Source organism: Gracilinanus agilis, chromosome 2 (assembly GCF_016433145.1).
Source record: "Gracilinanus agilis isolate LMUSP501 chromosome 2, AgileGrace, whole genome shotgun sequence".
Classification (NCBI taxonomy): Eukaryota; Metazoa; Chordata; class Mammalia; order Didelphimorphia; family Didelphidae; genus Gracilinanus; species Gracilinanus agilis.
Genome location: NC_058131.1, coordinates 338048521 through 338070396, shown reverse-complemented (window position 1 = coordinate 338070396; position 21876 = coordinate 338048521). Strand labels below are relative to the sequence as shown.

The 21876-nt window shown below is 38.3% G+C and overlaps 1 protein-coding gene across 1 annotated transcript in view; it reads left to right on the top strand.

Annotated features, from left to right (window-relative positions):
• The first annotated feature begins 5465 nt into the window (after window positions 1-5465).
• The window catches only part of CTNNBL1 (catenin beta like 1), a 216689-nt gene continuing 200278 nt past the window's right edge, over window positions 5466-21876 (top strand). Inside the window, exon 1 of the mRNA XM_044664307.1 lies at window positions 5466-5548. Coding sequence (XP_044520242.1) covers window positions 5519-5548 — 30 coding nt within the window. The 5' untranslated portion in view covers window positions 5466-5518. The remainder of the gene's footprint in view (window positions 5549-21876) is intronic.

Genomic DNA, 21876 nt, shown 5'->3' with positions numbered 1-21876 from the left:
ATACTGAGACAAGCCTCCCCACTCCCAAGTTCAAGTAGCTCTACCCTTCAAGATTGTGTTTGATATTTGTCTTCCCCTCAGCCACAAGATCAGTCTTCTTCCCCTCAAAGTAACAGCCCCAAGCTACCACTAATAAACTAATAAAGATTTATTATGAGGATAAGGGAATTCAGGATAACAGGGTGAGGGTTATTTGTGGATTTTGAGGAAGGAGGGAACTGGGATAACTTCTCTATCAACTATGAACCTCACAAGAAAGCAGTTCTGGTTTCTTCTGTAGCTTTGACTCAGAAACTGACTCTCCCTCTTCTCACAATATCCTATCTTTAACACTAGCTAAGAGGAATAACTGAAAAGAAGGAGTACAAGATGGATCAAGGAAGGGTCCCCCAAGTGCCCACTCCCACTGGAGACTGGGCACCTTGGCCAATTATGGAGCACAACTCTCTTGGTTTCTTCTTCATTGGCAATGAAGTCAGTAGAAAGGTTTAGCTGTTGAAATCTCCAGATTACCCCTGAATTTTGGGTTCAGAAGAGCTAAATTCCTGTCCAGAAACCTCCCAGCTACCAACAACCACCACTAACCAAACCCCTCTCCAAAAGCTTGAATGTCTTCTCCAGAGTTTTTTGGCAGTTGGCTTCTCCTCAGAATCTTCACCAGAAAAACCCCTCCTTCATTGCCCCTCCCAAACGGAACCTCCTCAGGCTTCCATGGGATCACCTTCATTCCATTTCCCAGATGTGTGCTTAGTGATCCTTGATTTACCCCCAATTCCACATTTATAGATGACTTTCTGTTTCCAGGTCTAGCTCTCTATCCATTGAGCCACTTAGCTGCCCCCATCCCCCCTTTTCTAACTCTTATCTTCTGTCTTAATATAATTTCTAAGAAGAATGGTAAGGGCTAGGCAATTGGGGTTAAATGACTTGCCCAGGGTCACACACCTAGGAAGTGTCTGAAGCAAGATTGGAATTCAGGGTCCTCCCAACTCCAGGCCTGGAGCACTGTATACCTAGCTATCTCAGAAACTTCTTTAAAAAGAACTTGCTTCCCACCTATAAAATGCTCATTCCAAACTCTAATGGGCTCTGCTTATTGAATTGATATTCAATTCAATTTAGCCAGTATTTATGAAAGTCTCAATGTATGCAGAGAGCCCTATTCTGGGGCTCTGGGGGACAGAGGAAGTTTAGATAAGATAGTATCTGCCCAACAGGGAGCTCATAATTTTATTGAGAGAGGACACAAATAAAGGTAAATCTAATACATAATAGTACTCAAAATTGAACCTCAACTACAATTTGGGGCCTTATCTATCATCTCTGTCAAAAGCTACTAACTGTTCCACTCAACTTTGCATTTCTTCCCTCTAGCATTAGGTAAAATCATGCCCCATTTCTACTTTCAATACTTGCATCATCTCCATGTCTTCTTTTTCTTCTTTCAAGGCTCATTTCAGGTGACAATTCCTCCATGAAACCTTCTCTACTCCTAGGTCAGGCCCTCCTTCCTTCCCAAGATTGTAGCCCCCACAATAGAGTATAACCTCCTAGAGGTCAGGGATTTTGTTTTTGTTTTCATAACCCTTTTTGGGGGTCTCTATAAACCTTTTTGGTATCTATGTAATACTTACAATAAATGCTTGTCAAATTGAACTTAATTGGATGGGTACAGATAGAATACAGTTAGATCCAAAGGGAAAAAGTTATTATCAAAATACATGAGTGGAATGAGCAAAAACTTAATAAAGTAGAATTTTATTTGAATTTTTAAAGATAAATGGGGGAAGGAAGGACATTCTAGATGGAGGGACCAGTATGAATCAGAGAGGGAAGAGACTGGTAGCAGTGAGATAGCACTGGTTTGAAGTCAGAAGATTCTCTGCCATTAATTTACTATATGACCTGAGGAAGATTACTTCTACTCTGGACCTAGGTTTCTTTATAACAATCACTACTATTTACATAGTATTCTAAGAGTTCCAAAGTGCTTTACATCCCTGATCTCATTGAATCCTCACAATAACCTTGTGAAGTAAGTACTACAGACATTCTTTTTTATTCCCAGTTTTACAGATGGGAAATGGAGGCTCTGAGAGGATGTGATTGGTCACACAGCTAGTATCATAGCAGAGATTCAAATCTTGACTCCATGTTTAGTTCTTTTCTTGCTGCTTGATGGATGCTGTTCTCTATATGGTGAGGAGGTAGATGATCTCTGAGGACTTTTCCAATTTTGACATCCTACATTAAAAAGTCCCTTTTAGGTGTGCAGCTAATGACACTCTGAAACATGGTTTGTCAAATGGGGGAAGGGGAAAGGAAGGACACAAGTATTTATTAAGCATCTACTATGTACCACAGTTGTGCTAAGGATAGTACAGATATTATCTCAGTTGTTCCTTCCAACAATGCTGTGAGTGTTAAGGGTAAAAATTATGGTTGGACTGAATATTTAAGAGTTTGGTCACCAGGAATTGATTACTTAATTCCAAATGAAAGACTCAAATCAGAATGACTTTTATAGTAGTTTATTTACAAATAGGAAGAGTGAAAGTAAGGAAAATTAGAGAGATAGATAATTACTTTGGCCTGGTCCAGAGGTCTGAACCAGGCAGAGCTTTAGAGGCCTCAGCAAAGGGGGCACAGAGGTTAATTAAATGAGGCTTCTAGCCACAAGGCCTCCTCCAAGATGAGAGGCCTCTTCGGAGGCTAGTGCCTCCAGAAAAGCCAAGGAAAGGGAGTCAGCCTTTCATTCACCCATGTGACAACCCAAAATGTCTCAAGCCTGAACTCCTCCAAGGCCAAGTTCAAAGGGCCAAATCCCCCTCACAGGAAGTTACCATCATATTTAAAAGATAGTTCTTTGTGTCACTTCCTGTGTCCACCTTCCAGTTTTACGTGGACAAATGGCAGCTTTAACCTTGCTTCGGACTGCCCAGTGGGCAGTCAATTGTTTTTGATTTGTCACTCGCTAGCACACATGGGTCATAGATTTCCTCCCACCCCACTTGAGAATGGGTGTGTATATTCCTGGTGGCTAAAGTCTAAAGAATAGATAGGGGAGAGATAATTCCATCTTCACATGAGGTAGGTGCTATTATGATCTTATTTTAAAGTTGAGGAAATGGAGGCAGATAGTGGTAAATGACTTGTTTAGGGTCACACAGTAAGTATCTGAGGCTAGATTTGAACTTATGTCTTCCTGACTCCAGGGAAAGTGCTACACTAAGAGCTACAGATACAAAAAGAAAAGCAAGATAGACTCTTATTTCAAAGTGCTTATATTCTAAAAAGTGGAGTGATCAATCATACATAGGAGATTCAGCAGCAAATCATGTTAAAAGACCCCATGCTTCTTAGGAGTGCAGTGGCAAAACAGATGGTAATGCATTTTCTTTAATGTAATTTTAATTTTAAAATGTAGATTTTTTCTTTTCTTTTTTTAAATAATGTTAAACCATTTGAAAATGCCAAGAACTTTGGTGAGCATTTTCTTTTCCTGATTTCCTTCAGGTGTCTTCTAAAATCCCATCTTTTGCAAGAAGCCTTCCTTGATCCCCCTTAATGCTAGGGCCTTCCCCCTAATATCTCCAATTTATTTGGTATATATTATTGTTTGCATTCCATCTTCCCCATTAGACTGTGAGCTCCTTGAGAACAGTGAGAATTTCTTTGTCTTTCTATCTTCTAGCCTTAGCATAGTGCCTGGCAGATAGTGCTCTGTCAGGCACTGTGCTGGCATTAATAAATGCTTATTGACTTGACTCTGGGTTTTTAGTAGCTTGTGGCTGCTGTGGAGCAGGTTGCATTATTTCAAGAGGTATGCACTAGGTTCTATCTCCACAGAGATTGTTTCACTGGATGATATCTTCTGAAGCTGGGATAGGGGCCAGGCTGTTTGTCTAGGGACACTGCTATTCCTGAGACTCTTGGGTTCAAGGTCCTAGGATATCTCCACCAGAGTCTGAGAGAAAATGGTTATTCTTTTTTTTTTTTTTTTTTTTTTTTTTAAGAACTATGCCTGTCACTAAAGTAAGTGACAGGGATACAAAGACAAAAATGAAGGAGTCTCTACCTTCATGGGCTTTATGATCTAGAGAATAATGATGTAGAGAAGTCCTTTTGGTGGAGGTTAGATATTCAAAGAAGCAGAGGTGAAGCTGAGCATGCAAGTATGGGAGACATCTTGTTCTAAGGCAGAAAGAAAGGAAATGGAACATCCAGTGTGAGAAACCAGAAGAACAGTTTGGTCAGAATGAATAAATGAATAAAGCATTAAGTGTTTACTAAATACAAAGCACTGCTCTAAATGCTGGGGATATAAATAAAAAAGGCAGAAAATTTTAGCTTTTAAGAATTCACCTTCTAATAGGGAAGACAACACATAAGGGAAGTTTCAGCTCCAAGTTAGCTGGACGTCTCATCATCCTTAGGGTGCAGTGACAAAGCAGATGTGACTGCTTCTTCTGGAATGTCATTTTTGCTGATAAAAAAATATAATTTTCTGCTTAGCACAGTACCTGGCACATAGGAGGTACTTAATAAACGTTTACTGATTGATGTCGAATTATATGGCAGTGACAAGAACTTTGGTGGTAATAACTTTTCTTTTTGCATCTTTAGAGGCTGTAGCACACCTGTAGGAGCAGTTATCAGACAGCATCTCTGTCAAGGTTCTTCTCAGTACTGTGTTTGATGATTCTGAGGCAGAAGTAAAGGTGAACATGCCCATTATTGAGTCCAGCTTGTGGGAAGACATGAAGTGAGGAAATGGAATTTCTGTTTGGGTGTCCTTCCTATTCTATGTTCTAAAATCTCTTTTAGGTCTGCAGCTAATACATTATGAATATTGCTGTTCCTGAGGCTCTTGGGTTTAGAATCCTGCGCTGTCTATGAGGATCCAAAGGGGGAGAGATGGCGGTCACGGTGATGTTGCCGGTGGTTTGACTCCGCAGGCACACACTCTGTCTCCCGTCTCTTTTCTCAGTGCTTTGCTGCTTCATCTAGGCTGGCTGGCTTGCCTTGTGCGGATGTCATATTACCCATAGGATACATAATACGCCCCGTGGAGAAATGTAAAGTAAGCCTGGAGGGAGGGATGGTTGGAGCCACATGGAGAAGTTTTAGATGCACAAACAACTCTATTTAGCATTTTGAGCCCTTCACAATTAGGCCTTCAACAGAGATATCCCTTTCTTAACGAACTTGGGAAAAGCAGCCATTATTGTTGTCCTCCAAGAGGTGGTGAGAGCCCTAAGATTCCCCACTCTCGTGAGTCTTTCTTTCCCTTCCAGTGTGGCTCAAGCAGGTCAAAACTCAACAACGTTGTCGTAAAAAAGGACACACTTTCCGGCTGGGCTTCTTTTTACTGCAGTGTGGCACACCTTTCTCACTCCCCGGGCGGCGGCCCGTGGTGCGCGGCGGTGGCGTGCTTTGCGGCAGTGTGGCCCCAGGGGCAGCGGCGGAAGAGGAGAGGCAACATTGTGCGTTGAAGCGGCGGTGGGTCTAGGAAACCATGGACGTAGGCGAGCTTCTGAACTACCAGGTGAGAGGCTGCTTCAGAGAGGACTTTGGGTGAGGGGCGGGCCGGTGGGTTTTCCTCTCTCGTCACAGAGGAGGCCCCCGCGGCCTGACCCTTCCTCCCTCGGGGGGCCTGGGACCCGGTGCCGAACACTCCCCTCACTCCCCTTCTTTGCCGTTCCCTAGCCTAAGATCTGGCGCAGGCGCAAAAGGGGCCTTTACCCTGAGGTTTCTGGCCCCCCAGCCCCATAAGTCCCTTGTGGACTGGCGCATTTCTTGCTTAGGACTTCTCCCTGAAGAGGCCATGCTGTCAGTAAGTACGAAGTGGAAAGAGCCTTGGATTTAAAGCCAGAAGATGTGAACTCAAGTTTGTACAACTTTACAACATGTGTGACCTTGGGCAATTCACTCCCCCTCTCCGCACCTCAGTTTCCCTCCTCCCCATTCTCTAGTAAAATGAGAAGGTTGGACTAGGTGTTCTCTTCCTTTTTGTCTCACTGAGGCACTCCGAGCTTTGCCATCTAAACCTCTCACTTCTACCTGGATATTTTGGTCTCCACAAGTCCCAGACTCATTCCCTTATCAAACTAAAATTTCTGTTGAAAGCACCACTATCCTTCCAATCACCCAGTTTTATAGCCTTGGAGGCATCCTTGACTCTTCTTATTCCTTCAGTCCCTATGTACTAGTCAGTTGGGGAAGCCTTGTCCATTCTACTGCCATTCCTATCATCTTCGTTTCAAGTCCTCATCACCTCTGAACTGGACAATAAGAAGCCGTTTTCTAAAACTGCACCCAGTCTTCCACCTGTTCAATTCATCCTCCACAAAACTGCCAGTGATAATCCTAACACATAGTGTAGTCATGTCATATCCTTGTCAGGAAGCTTCAGTGGTTTTCTTGGCTTTAATAAAATACAAATGACTTGGCATTGAAAGGCCTTCATAATCAGACTCTGGATCTACTTTTCCAGAGTTATTACACATTATTTCCCTTTATGAACCTTATGTTGTCGGGAAACTGGCCTTTTTGTGGTTTGTTATAGGACAACTCCAGTTTTCTTGTGTAGGCTATTCCCCATGTTTGGAAGGTGCTGGGGAAGATACAATATTTAGATAAGATATAACTTTTTGTTCTCATAGAGCTCACTGACAGTAGGGAGATAAGACATCACATATAGTTGATTCTGGTATACCACATTAAATGTTAAATGAACAGACCTTCAATAATATTTGTTTTAAAGCCCCTTTCTGCTTGAATATTTCCCATTTTGTGTCCTAAAGTTCTTTCTAGCTATAATCTAAACATCTGTGATATAGTCAAGAGTGTTTTGGTAATTCAGTTTATGCTCTTAAAGAATTTTAATATGGTCCAAACTATATTTGAGTAGGAATTCTAAACAATAAGGATCATTCTGTCTCATCTTCAATGAAGATTTTCTGTGATGGGGAAGTAAACATCTCTTCATTGGCCTTTCTACTTTTAGATAGTTCTAATACATAGGAATTTTTTTCCTAATTGATATTTGAACTAAATTGAATTGAATTTGCCACTTTTTTAAACCCTTACCTTCAATCTTAGAATCAATACTGTGTATTAGTTCCAAGGTAGAATTGTGGTAAGGGCTAGGCAATGGGAGTTAAGAGACTTGCCCAGGGTCACACAGCTAGGAAGTGTTTGAGGCCAGATTTCAACCTAGGACCTCTTGTCTCTGGGCCTGGCTCTCAATCCACTGAGCCACCCAGCTGTCCCCTCCTGAATTTGCCACTGTTGAACTGAATAGAATATAAAATCAAATATTGACTATATGTATTTTAATACTCTAAAGAATAGAAATCTGCTACTATTATTTCTACCCATGTGAAAGCTTCTTGAAGGCAAGGAGTATTTTTTGTTTCTATTGTATCACCAGTGCCTAGTACAGTGACTTGGGCATAGTAGACATTGACTAAATACTTGTTCAGTATCATATCAAGTTGTCATTTACATGGTGTGACCATTTAAAGTTTGCAAAATGATTAGAAACATTACCTCTTTTGATTCTCACAACAATCCTATGAGGTAGGTGCATTAATATTTTGCAGATAAGGAAACTGAAGCTTAGTGAGGTCAGGTGACTTTCCTCTTGTCACACAGTGGGTCAGTGGCATGATCTAGATTCAGGTCTCTCCTGATGCCCAGGCTAGCACTCTTTCTAAACTACCACCACCACCACCACCACCACCACCACCACCACCACCACCACCACCACCACCACCACCACCACCACCATAGTGTGTTTACTTCTGTTAGTTGAGGGAAAGTGTTGTTAAGTTGTTTCAGGCATGTCTCATTCTGCATGACCCTCTTTAGAGTTTTATTGGCAAAGATACTAGAATGCTTTGCCATTTCCTTCTCCAGTTCATTTTATAGATGAGGAAACTGAGGCAAACAAGGCTTATGACTTTCCCAGAGTCAAAGAGCTAGTAAGTATCTGAGGCCAGATTTGATATTAGGTTTTTGAGACAGCCCTAGCACTCTATCGATCCATGTAGCTGCCCCTGGAAGGCAAATAGAATAAACTAAATTCTCCTACATTACAACTCTTTAGATACTTAAAGACAGTTGAAATTTACACGTAATTTTTAGCTTTTAAATTCAGTTCACATTTGTTAAACTTCTGATAAGGGGCACTGTGGTAGGTACTGGGAATGGAAAAAACAGTAAAAACAGTTCCTTTCCACTTTGGGTTGTTCTATATATAAATAATCAGGTATGTATATATGTGAGAATTTGATGAAGGTAAAAGCACTTTAGGCTAATTAACACTAGTTTCTTCATTGGGTCCTTAATTAGCTAGCATGGACCCAGGGCCCCTGCTCTATTTTGACTCGGGTCCACTACCCACTTTTGAACTGTCTTTAGTCCAGGATGTAGCTGTTCACTCACACTATTTAGACGAGCAGGAAGTCACCAATTATAGTCCTTTCAGTGATTTGGGGCACAGCTGGTCCCTACTCTCCATCCTGTCATTATTCCTTATGGTTCCCTGGACTTTCTGTCTTCAGAAACCTCCAGGCATTTTCACCTGACCCCACCTTTATTCCTAAGGACTCCTTGGCTTTGCTGTCTTTCCTATTGCTGTGACCCAAGGATCACCAAGATCACCAGATAAAGTAGTGATTAGTTCAGGCAAGAGAAGTAACTTTTACTTGGTAGGATCAGTGAAGGCTTTGTGTAAGAGTGGCACCAGAATTTGATTTGGATAGATTTTAAACAGGCAAGAATGAGAGATCCAGATATGTGCATTATGATGTGAGATCCATGACCGTTTTGTAGGGTGGGAATAGGAAACCAAGTATGGAGGGCAACACTACTATGTGGGATAAAGGTGACCAGTTTGGCTGATCTTTTGGATTAGAGGACAGTACAGTTGAGATGACTTATCCATAGATAGTCTGCTCAGATGTAGATTTGGTTTCAGAACCATACTTCTTTATGTCAGTAATTGTTTTCAGAGTGCATTGCTTTTATTTGAGAAACCTTTAGAGAACTTTGATCAAAGTAGTTTGCTACCCATTCTTTTTTCACTTATAAATAGAAGGAATGGTGAAAAAGGCCCAGTTTAATGGTAAGAACTTTGATCAAAGTAGTTTGCTACCCATTCTTTTTTCACTTATAAATAGAAGGAATGGTGAAAAAGGCCCAGTTTAATGGTAAGAGCATGGAAATCAAACTGAGATCTAGTTGTGGAAGTACATCTGCAATAAGTCAGCTGGATGGCCATGGGTATGCTACTTAACTCTATGCCATTGTTTCATCTTCTGTAAAATGGAGCTAATGATTATTTATCATTTGAAATGGGATTCAAAGAAAGAAGTGAAGTCAGGTGGATGTGAGGGTACTCTAGTTCATCATCTAGTGTATTAAAGGGCAGATCTGATCAAGTCACTCCCCTACTCAAAAAATTCCATTGGTTCTTCCTATTGCTCCTAGGATAAAATGTATACTCCTTTGTTTAACTTTAAAAAGGGCTGCATAAACTGTCCCCAATCTGTCTTTCCAGTGTTTAGTGTTAATGTATATTCCTCCCCCCACCTCACTGCTCCCCCACATACACTCTGCCAAATTTGTGAAGTACTTAACACAGTGCCTGTCACCTAGTTGGTACTGTGTAAATTCTATCTTGATCGTGATCCATCCAACTGGCCTTCTCTCTGTTTTTCACACATGATATTCCATTTTCTGTCTTCATTCATCTACTATCTGGTGGGAAGGTGCTCCTTCATCTTAGTGTCATAGTATCCTTTTCAAGATACAGATACAGGCCAAGCATTGCTTTTTACATGAAGCCTTTCCTGAGCCCATAATAGCTAGTGTCCTCTTTCCCTAGCTACCTTGTATTTAGCTAATTTGTACTTTTTATTTATTCTGTATATACATGTATGTTCTTGTTCTTTTTCCCTTCCCCCGCATTAGAATGGATGCTCTTTGAAAGTAGAAATTGAATTTTAAAATTTGTGTTCCATGTGTAGCACAGTGCCTGACACAGTACAGATGCTGAAGAAATGTTTGTAGATTGATGTGAGGTCACAGTTTTTTCATGAGTGCAAGATGGCCCAAGAGAAGTCTTTGTTTTTAGTGATCCTCTCATTTAAACTGTTAGTCTTTGTATATGTTGTTATATTGGATTTGCTTATTTTACTCTGTACTACTTCATGTGCATCTTAACATGTTTCTCTGAATTTCCCAAATTCTAAATTTAATTTTTCATTTAAAGCATAATAAATTAAATTTCTTTTTCAATGAACAAAAATTGTTTTTCTTTGTGTGTGTGTGTGTGTGTGTGTGTGTGACTCCCAGAATCTTTGTAACAAATATGAATTAAAAAAAAATTCTTCATTGGCTGTGTCCAAAAACATGTGTCTTATTGTGCTTCTTTGGTCTATCATTTTTCTGTTGGGTAGCCTGCTTCATCTTTGGCCTTTTGAAATCATAGATGGTCATTGCATTGATTAGAGTTCTTATAATTTTCAGAGTTGTTTGTTTTTACAGTGCTAATTGGTATCGTTTAAATTTTTCTACTGGTTCTATTCCCTTTATTGTTCATCAGTTCATACAAGTCTCTCCAGGTTTCTCTGACATTGTCTCTTTTCATCATTTCTTATGACATAATAGTATTTCATTATATTTACATGCCATAATTTGTTCAGTCATTTCCCAGTTAATGAGCACCCAGTTTCCAGTTCTTTGTTATTAAAAAAAGTTAACAAGCTATTTTTGTACATCTAAATCCTTTTCCTCATTCTTTGATATCTTTGGAGGGCTTAGTTAAGGAATTTACATTATGATGAAGCCTTCATTTTACTATAGAGGTGTAATTCTTATAGGAATCAGGAAAGAAACTCCAGGGTTAGTATGGTATAATTAGAAAGAGTACTGGATTTGAGAGCAGAGTTATTAGGTTCAAGTCTTGGTTCTGATGTACTTGATTCTGATGTGTATTAGATATGTTATCTTGTTTAAGTCTCTTAAGCTTCTCACAACTTCAGTTTTCTCACCTTTAAGAAAGCTTCACTAGATGCTTTCTAAAATCCCATCGAACTCTGACATTCTATTATTCTTCTATCTGACTTCTATTAATATTCTGTTGCAATAACTAGAATATGTAGCTTTGGAGCAATAATTTATGATCAGGAGGTAGTGGAAAAGACTCTTTCAAAAGAAGACTGTCCATTATATGGAAATCTTACTTTTTGATGCCTTCAGGTTTAGACATCTCATCAAAAATGTGCCCAGCAATTTCTTGTCTGAACAGTTTCTGCTGCATGGGCATGTTTATGAATTCCAGGGCAATCTCATTAATATCAGCTCCATAGAAGCAGGAAAAAGTTAGAACATATTGGATGAGTGGCCATTTCTTGGCATTTGACATTTGAGGCACAGTTGTTAAGTCAGTTGAGTTTGTACTGATCTCTGATTTTAGCTGTATATATATACATTTTTGGGCTTATAATGCCATTTGTCAGTGTTTTAAGCTAGCAAGTTCATAGGAATTCTTCAATCTTGATATGTAGTTATTGTCCTCTTTACTCTCATCTGAACTGCCTACCTCTTTTTTAAGATACTACTTGAAAAGACTCTTAAAGGAGTATCAGTGAGCCATTGATAATCTTAAGGAATAGAATATTCTAATTGAATTCCCAATGGGGATATCTTTGACCCTGGGTATTTCAACCTCAGTGACTTGAAGGCAAAGATGACACACTTCCCAGATTTGTAGCTGACACAAAATTGGAAAGAATAGTTAACATTTGTTGTTAGACAATAGATTCAAGATTCAAAATGGTTTTATAGTTTATAACTATGAACCAGTTCTTTTTTTTTAAACTCTTACCTTACTATATACAGCTAGGAAGTATCTGAGGCCAGATTTGAACCTAGGACCTCCCATCTCTAGACCTGGCTCTTAATCCACTGAGCCACCCAGCTGCCCCCATGAGCCAATTCTAATAAATTTAATAGAGATAAATGTGAAGTTCTATAGTTGAGTCCAAAATATATTAATGTAGAATATGGTGGACAAACTAGCCAAGATGGTACAGTAGAAGGAACTAATATAGCTGTTCTCTGCCCTTCATCTAATCCACAATGTTGTAGAAAATATTTCAGACTGAGTCCTTATCAGAAATCCAAGAATAAATCACAAGGAGTCATTTTTTTTCCAGGTTAGGTCAGCATAGAGAGATAGAGATATTTTTGGATACATCAAATGGGGTCTAGCCAGGAGTGCCCGTGTGGAGCATTCATTTTTAGGAACTGAATGAAGACTTACCTGTGGCTGCACACCAGGGCAAGAAAAGGACCCATATCTGGCATACAGGGGACTTCATGCTATTCAGGGAGCAGAAATAAATCACAACTGGCAACTTTGTTGCTATCCATGATTGGGTCACAGATCCAGTTGTGACTGAAAATGGGACTTGTATCTGTGGGTGGTGGACCAGGGCAAGGATTGATCATGGGCTCTAGGTAGAGTCATGAGTTAAGTACAGAAGCAAGCAGCAACTGTGAGGTTCTGATTTTGAGAACATATTGAGGTCACACACCCATTCTGAAGTCTGCAATGGAATAACTGGGGCAGGAATCCCAGATTAAGGGGAGCCTGTAGTTATATTACTCTCAACCAGAGAGCTTTTCAATTGGTTGAGTCCAGCCAGTGACACACTGACAGTTGTGTTGCTCAGACCCAAATCCAACAAGTTGCAAAGCTCAGACCAGGAAGGCAGGTCTTACAAGTTGCCCCAGATCAGACTGTTTTGGGTACCCTAAAAACTTTCAGTTCCTTGTCCAAGTTATTCCTGAGACACTGAAATAACACAATATTTAATATCCTTAAGAAAGCTGCAGGAGTCTAGAGAATACAAACTAGGACCATTTCTCACACTCCTTCAGAAGTGCTATGCTTATAGCTATCTCTTCCAGAATCATCAGAATCTAGTTACAAGGCAAAAGTCAAGATATCACCAATTGACTTTTGAGTTGCTGTTGGACTTCTGTGACTCTGGAAGAGAGAGTGAGGTTGATGACTCTGCAACTTTGCTTCACTTAAATCCAATTTGCACACATGTCAAGATGTTATTTTGAAAACAAAGGATGAACAACAACAGAAAGTCCAAAGTCAGTTTATATTGGGGAGATAACATAAAAACAATTATGTACAAATAAGATATATATATAGGACAAATTAGAAATAATTAGAGAGGAAGATACTGGCAAAGTAGTTCTAAAAATTTTTGGTCTTTAGACCTCCTTATACTCTAAAATTATTGAGGGATTCTCCCTACCCCACCAAGAACTTTGTTTATGTGGCATAGAAATGAAAACTTAGTATTATTTTGAAAATAGTTTTGATACTGTGGACCCCTGAAATGGTCCTCAGACTACACATTTTAAAAAAATTATTTATTTTTAACATTTTTTTCAGCTCTGAGTTTTAAATGCTCTTCCTCCCACTCACTATGAAGGCAAGCAGTGATATTAATTATATATGTGAAATCCTGCAAAACACATTTCCATATTAGCCGTATCACAAAAAAAAGAAATAAAAATAAAGTGAAAAATTATACTTTAGTTTGCACTAAATGTTTATCAGTTCTTTCTCTGGAGGTAGACAACATTTTTTCATTGTGGATTCTTTAGAATTGTCTTGAAACATATTATTGATCAGAGCAGCTAAGTCTTTCTGTTTTATCATCATTTCAGTATTACCGAAATGTACAATGGTCTCCAGGCTTCACTTTATGTCAGTCCATACAGGTACTCTCATGGTTTTCTGAAACCATCCTCTTTGTCATTTCTTACAGTATGATAGTACTCCCATCACAATCATATGAAACATCTTGTTCAGCCATTCTTCAACTGATAAGGGATACATACTTCTATCAGATGAAATTAGGAAAGTAAAAATGCTTTTTTGTAACTGAAAAAGTATGTGTTATTATATACTAAATTACCTGCCCATAAATTGGACTTTTCATATTTCCTAACCTAGGCCTAGGTATTTTAGGACTAAAATGAAAAGGATTTAGCATGCAAGTCAGAGTAGGGAGATATCATATCTATCTATCTATCTATCTATCTATCTATCTATCTATCTATCTATCTATCTATCTATCTATCTATCTCTGAGTGTTTATGTCTGATTAAGGTAAAAAGCTAGGTATAATTGATTTTCAAATTATTTATGTTCTTTATTCATATCCTTTATGTCTATTAATATAGCTAGCTGAGAATTGAAATGAATTTTATTTTGTGTCTTTACCTCCCTTATTAAGGACCTGTAGGCGCATATATCCTCTCTTTTTACATCTTTAACATATTTAGTTGTTTTTTTTTACATATTTTACATATTTAGTATTTTTACATATTTTACATATTTAGTATTGGTGGCACATCAATCTTGTTTACTGATGTAGAGCATGAAATGCTTCTCTATCCCCTATCCTACATTTTTAAGGTTCCTTAAAGCTTTTGATCAAAAAATCTATTGTAGCTAAAGATTGTCATGCTATATTTAAGGTCTTCTGGCTACCTCTCTGAACAATGCTTCTATTGGGCCAGATAATAGCTTTTCAGAATGGATGACAACTTTGAAAGCTTCAAGGTTATGTATTTACATATAGAGAAGCTGAGAGGTATGTGTAGGGGGATGGAGGGTAATTGGCCAGCAGTAGCTCAGTTAGACCTCAAAAGAGGTTATCACCAGAAAATCAACAAAATGCGAAAGCTTAGCAATAAATGAAGAAAATACAGATTGAACCATTCATTTTATTGTGGGTGGATGAGGAAAGAAGTCTTTCAAAGAAGTTTCTTTTGGGGTGGTAAGGGTCATTCTAAATTAAGGTAACATTTCATTGGTCTGATATAATTGGAGAATGAGAGATACAAAATGAGTGAATTTTTAACTAATGAAAACTTTATCTCTTTAAATACTAAAATTTTGTTTTACGTCAGTTTTATAGAATCATAGCATGTCAGAGGCAATATATGGCAAATACAAAGAATGGAACCAAGAGACTTGGGTTCAAGTCCTGATTCTGAAATTTGCAGGCAGATCACATTACCCCTTCCTCATCTGTAAAATGGGGTTAGTATTAATCTCTTCTGTTTCACAGAATTCTTATGAGGAAAGTGCTTTGTAACCTCTTAAGTGCAATGGAAATGTAAGCTATTTTGGAAGGGACCTTAAAAGATAGTGTGAGAGATCAAATGAACCTTAGAGATTATTTGGCTTACACGTCTTATTTTGTATTCTAGGAGGAAAATGAGAGTCAGATAAGTTAGGTGACTTGCCTTAAATCTCATAACTAGCAAAGTCAGTGTTTGGACCTAAAGTTTTAGAATCTTAGACTCTGAAAACTAGTGTTTCTCTACCACACATAATACCTTTAATTCTCAAATTTATCATATTTTCTCATTTTTTTTCTTCCTCAAAATGGGTATATTTTAAGGATTTCATTGATGTATGTCCCCTCCCTCTGCTTTTTTTTTTAAACCATTGTAGTTCACAATTCTTCTATAGAATATGGTCTTATATGGTCTCTGAGAATGACTATGAATGCTTGAAAAATTTGCTCCTATGTGCTAAACTTGTGAGAACCTCCCTGATTTCAGTTAGGCTGATTCTTAGATGATGGACATGTAATTGGGTGCTGGAACCATAAAGAAACCTTTCCAACTTGGTATAGGGTCTTGCTAAAGCCTGTTTGTATTCTGCTAGTGGAGAGGATTCAGGATTATCTTCTCTCATGATGACTTGGGCTCACTGTTTTGAATGCCAGTTATGAGGATAAAAAATCAGATATGCACACCTTCCTGCTCAGTGTTTTGTTGAAACTTGTTCTCAGCTCAGCCATGACAAACTTCTTGAGCATGTCAGATGGAAGGGTGGAAAGCAGGCCCAATTTGTCATAAATAATCCACAAAATAGATTAATCCATGTGTACATAAATGAGACTATAATACCACCTTAAATTTATCTAGCACTTTACGTTATAAGCATGATGAAGTGTTGCCTTCAGGATTTATAGAGGTATGTGGGACTGTTTGTTCTTATGATAAATGACCTCATATTACTATCCTTTTTGAATTCTTCTGTCTGCTTTTTATAGTTTTTCTGTCTTATAATATTTTATAATACTTCTTTGTGTACCTACTTCTAGCAACATTCTTTTTCTCTTCTCATTTTATAACTTGATTGCTAGAATTCTTTAAAATAAGAGTAAAAAAAACTCTTTGTGAAGGGACTTGCCTATGAACCAAGTGCATGAAGTTCAGAATGTGAATTTTGCTTTCTTCCCAGTTCTCAGTGACCTGAATAATTTGTTATCAGATAAGTGATGTCTAGGTAGATGAGGTATTACTATATTTGAATAGTATTATTTTGGTCACTTTAGATGACTTTGAAATAGAAAAAACTTTTTGGCTAACATGGTACTAATACTAATAACTAATACTAATAACATAGTACTGTCTGATAGGCCATTAACATGGTCTTTCCTTCCTTTAGTATATTTCTACTAGTGCCTGTAGTCAGGAAGACCAGAGTTAAAATTCAGTGTTAAACGCTTACTGTTTGTGTAACTCTGGGCAAGGCACTTAACCCCATTTGCCTCAGTTTTCTCATTGGTAAAAATGAACTAGAGAAGAAACTGGAAAACTACAATAACATCTTTATCAAGAAAACCCTAAATAGGGTCACAAAGAGTTAGATACAACTAAACAATAAAAACTAGGGAGGATAAAGGAATTTCAGGGCTTCTTCATGTTTTGAATAGTACAACTAGAGGGAGTAGAGTTTTTCTGGTTTATTTAGTTTGTAACACAAAGCAGGAGAATACCTCCAACCCAGTGCCCTCTAAATTTGGAGCTTCTAAAGGAACTTCAGTAAAGAGGTATTTTCTCCTGACATCTCTGGAGTCACCCTATAAGGGGGATTTCTTAGAATCGTCTGGGAATAGAGGTCCTTATCTCTTACCCCAGAAGCTTGCCAAAGCAGTTACATGTTTCTAATCTTTTCTCCCTTTCCAATCACTTGTGCTTTTCTGGTCCTTTGCCAAGTGCTGATTAAAAACCATAGCTTACTTTTACTTCATAACCACACTACTAGGTACCGTCACCATCCATTCCTCCTTTCTGACCTTTTAGCCAGTTCCAGTTGTTGAGGTTAGTAAATTTCGAACATCCAGTTTAACCCGACAAATTAGAACTACCAAGAATTGTGATGTGGAAAGTCAGTTTAACTGCTCTGTTACTTGCTGCCTGAAGTATGAATTGTTATCAAGCTGCTTAATGTAGTTCCCTGGAAAGAAATACTGAATCTATAATGGTGGTCATAAGTAGCACACATGACTTCTGAGTTAATCCTAAGTAGATATATATGAATGGTAGATAATCATGGGCAGGATTTTTTCCTGCCAATTTTTTTTTTGAAAGGGATAGCTGTATTCCATTGACCAAAGGTCTGACTAACATAGCATATATTTATACATAATTTACATATATGTATATATGTACATATAAAATATGAAGACATATTTGCAGATATTAAAAGTTTGGAGCCAAATTTTACATAGAATTAAAATGGTAAAAGAAACCAGACCCAGATAAATGCTACAAAATCACTTTAATTCCCAGACCTTAGGCACACAGAAGAAAATCTATAGTAGATCTCTTTATTTGCTACTTCTCTCCTCTTCTCCCTCCCTCCCAACCTCAATAATAAATTACTTTGATCCTTGAAGATAGTGAAATTCTTGATCTATTGTGAAGATATTTAGCATATATGTAGAGAGGGAAAAAGAGACAGAGACAGAGACAGAGGAGTGGGCCCTTTATTAACTGTATTGTGTTGTTATTGTAAGTCATTAAAAGCCAAGTTTCTAACGCAAAGTAGTTATATTTGAATTCTCATTTTGTTGAATAATGATTTGCATGCTTGTATGTGACATAAAATATGATCAGTGTTATTTTAATTATGGAAGTTTAATTTATAGTCCTATTTTCAAAAGAAAGATCTATACAAATTATTGAGGACAGTCTTCTAACTATTTCTAGTCAGAATATGTCAAAATTGAGACATCAGATATATATAGAAGGAGCACATTCTTTTGAGAGGAATATTGCTAACTCTTGGAAAATTTACTTCTCTCTGGACCTCAGTTTCTTCATCTGTAAAGTTTATGGGGTTAAGCTAAATGATCTTGAAGGTCATGTCCAGCTATAAATCCTTTAATGGTGTGGTGATCTTAAGTACTTGGTAAATTTTTACTACTATTCCTCTCGTCTTCTCACTTGACTACTCAAAGGCCATTGCTTATTGATCATAGAATCATAGGATTTAAAGCTGGAAGGGATCCAAGGGCTGACCTAGTCCAGCCCCCTCTTTTTGTAGATGAGGAAACTCAAATTCTGGGGGCTTGAATTTCCTAGGATCACACAGATAATGAGAAATAGAATCTGTATCTAAACTCAAGCTTTCTCATTTCAAGTTTAGCTCTCATGGTGTTTTTCTGAGTTAAATTGCAAGCTTAGGATTCCAGACCTTTCCTGATATAGCTTCTGTGTTGTTCTTGATATTTTTCCTTTTTTTTTCTTCCCAATACTTAAAAAAATTCACATCCTTTCCTCTAATCAAACTGTGCTAATCACTGTTCTCCAAACTCTTCAGTTTCCCAGTTCTGTGTTTTGGCCTATTCTTTTTCCTTTGCCTAGTCTGTTCTTCCTAATAATCAATCCTTCAAGGAGGTGGAGTTTGAAATAATCCTTCAAGATTTTATCTCCCATTGATGATTCATCTTCTTTGGAACTTCACTGGATGCTGTTTGACCTTTACTAATGGTCTTGCTTTATATTAAGATTATTTCTATAGTTGTTTTTTTTCCCTTTCTTTTTCACCTGTCTTCTACAAAATTGGAAGCTCTTGAAAGTAAGAATTATATCTTATCTTTGTAATTTTTTTGTTTGCTGAACTAAACCTTAGTGGGCACTCAACAAATATTTATTTATTTGTTTGTTTGTTTTTAGGCCCTTAACTTCTGTGTATTGGCTCATAGGTGGAAGAGTGGTAATGGTGGGCAATGGGGGTCAAGTGACTTGCCCAGGGTCACACAGCTGGGAAGTGTCTGAAGCTAGATTTGAACCTAGGACCTCCTGTCTCTAGGCCTGACTGGCAATCCACTGAGCTATCCAGCTGCCCCGGTACTCAACAAATATTAGTTGAATTGATTTGGATTTGGACCAGGGTTATAGCTCTTACAGAGATTCAATTATAGTAATCCATCTGAAACTTTTGGGTCATTTTAGCTGCAAAAATAACAGAATTCATCACAATCTGTGGTGCTGAAAAGCCTCATGGCTGAAGCCTGTGCTCTACCAGAGATAATTGCTTTCCCACCTAGGTTGTTTTCAAACTCTCCCAGTTCTAAACATTTAATCTGTTTTCTGGCTTAATCAAGAAGCAGAGCTTCCTTAGTGCCAGAGTTGGCATAGAAAATGTGGGCATGGTGCCTCTCATTCTGCACCCTGGGCCTCAGAGAATGGAGAAAGCAACCCCTAGTGGCACAGAGAACAATGCAGCTGACCCCAGCACCTGGCAGTCTGTAAGGAGCTATGGAATCTGTAAACTTTCTGCACTACTGCCTAACAGTTGCAGATGGTCTGAACCGATGATTAAATATCGCTGCTGTTTTGCCCAGAACTGCTGTGGCCATACCCTCAGTGTCTGGTTTTACATTCCAGTGGGTAATTAAAGGGGCAGAGCCAACTCCTGTTACTTCCAGGACATCTCTTTCACTTGGCTTAGGAATGATTTTAGTTTTTGCCAATTGCAAATTCAACCGTAATGAGGAAGGGCTATGAATGACCACTTTTTGTTTTGAAAATTTAAAAACTGACTTAAAAAGAATGGTCCCTAATGAAAATGAATAATTGATATAGGTTGCTTTCTCAGGTTGGTGTTCTGCCTTCAGACTTGTCAAGGACATTTGGCAATGGATTTTTCTCCATAGTTAGCACATGGTACTCTAAATGGACAGAAATAACATAAATTAGAGAATGTTGCAATCATATCTGCTGAAGAATAGATTTCCTTCGGTCTAGGAATGACATTTGTCGTATCACCTTAATACTTGGTAGATCTCTTACAGATAATGCGAGAGATTTTCAGAAAATAAAAAGAATTCCTAAAATATTACTTGAACTGTTTTTTTTATTTTTTTAAAGAGCTAGTTAAAGTTTGAATATGCCTCAGGCTATTAAGAAGCCTGCTGGTAGTAAATGCCATGAAATGATAACCACATTAATTCTTCAACATCATACCCCAGTTCCTTATACTTCAGCTAATATAACAACTGGGGGAAACAGGAATCAAAATTCTGCTTATTTTTGGCAACAAAGTTGTCATTGTCCACTCCAACAAAACCTGCAAATACCGACCCTCAAGAGAGAGAATCATGTCAGTTTCCTACCTGACATGACTTATGACAGTAGCCATATGGAAACCTGATAATGAAGATTGCAATTCATCCTTGTAGACCCTGACTAATGATTAGAAGATTAAACATTTTGTTTAAATTAGCAATGTTTTTCTCCCTCTTCTGAGTGTTAAACTACTAGCAGTGCAGGATAGAATTTCCTTAACACTCCTTTACTGGACTCCCACTCTCTGGTTGTGATTGTCAGCATGAAGTTAAGAAAGTCTCATTTTAATTAAAAAAGCAATTTTTAGCAATAGTTGAGATTATGTGTGTGTCAGAAGAGGCACTTCTGACCATATGAACTCTGATTATGGAGCTTAGTGAGTATAGCTTTCTTCTGGAACATGACAATGAACCTAATGGGAAAATATTGTGATGTGTACAGCTAGGCAAGAGACATTGCCCATACATTTAATAGCAAATTCTTAGATCTGTCCTTCACTTGGTGGACTTTGCTTTTGTGTGGGTAGAAGGGGTTACAGAGATATGATAGAAGGTTACTTATGTGAAATTGAGGGGGAAGGAATTAATCTATAGTGTTTGTGATATAGTAGATATGTCTTATTCCTGATCATAATACTACATTTAACCATTATTTAAATTATGATGCATTTATTTCAATTGAATTGAAATATTTCTTCCTGCAGAGTGAAACCAATTAGGAGACATAAGGCTAACTTCTAAAGGAAATAGCCTGCCTTTTGTGCAGCAAGTCAAATGAATATTTCAAATGAAAACCTAGGATTTGGGTCGATACAATGTTGTGTCTCTAAATCCCTGTTCATTCCCCCCCCCCCCCCCCATCTTATTCCCTTAGTAGTAGCTGCTTTGTTACAGCAGGATCCCAGGCTGATGGGCTCAAGGGAGACTTAATTACTTTGGATCCCCTTAGGGGGGCCAGGTTGTTATTTGCTAGAATTTTAGGGCAGAAAGGACTTTAAAGATCATCTGACTCAAATCCCCCCCATATAAGTCTGGATAGAGAAAGTGAATTGTCCTAGATCACACAGCAAATACATGACAGATCTGGGACCAGAATCCTGGTCTTCTTGTCCACTATCCCACACTGTTTCCATTGCTGACTAGACCCAATTTCTTTCTTTTTTTCTTTTTGTTTTTTAAAACCTTCCACCTTGGAATCAATACTATGTATTGGTATCAAGGCAGAAGAGTGGTAAGGGCTAGGCATTGGGGGTTAAGTGACTTGTCCAGGGTCACACAGCTGGGAAGTGTCTGAGACCAGATTTGAACCGTCTCTAGGCCTGTCTTTCAATCCACTGAGCTACTCAGTTGCCCCCAGACCCGATTGCTTAAGTTGATCCTTAATCAGAATACT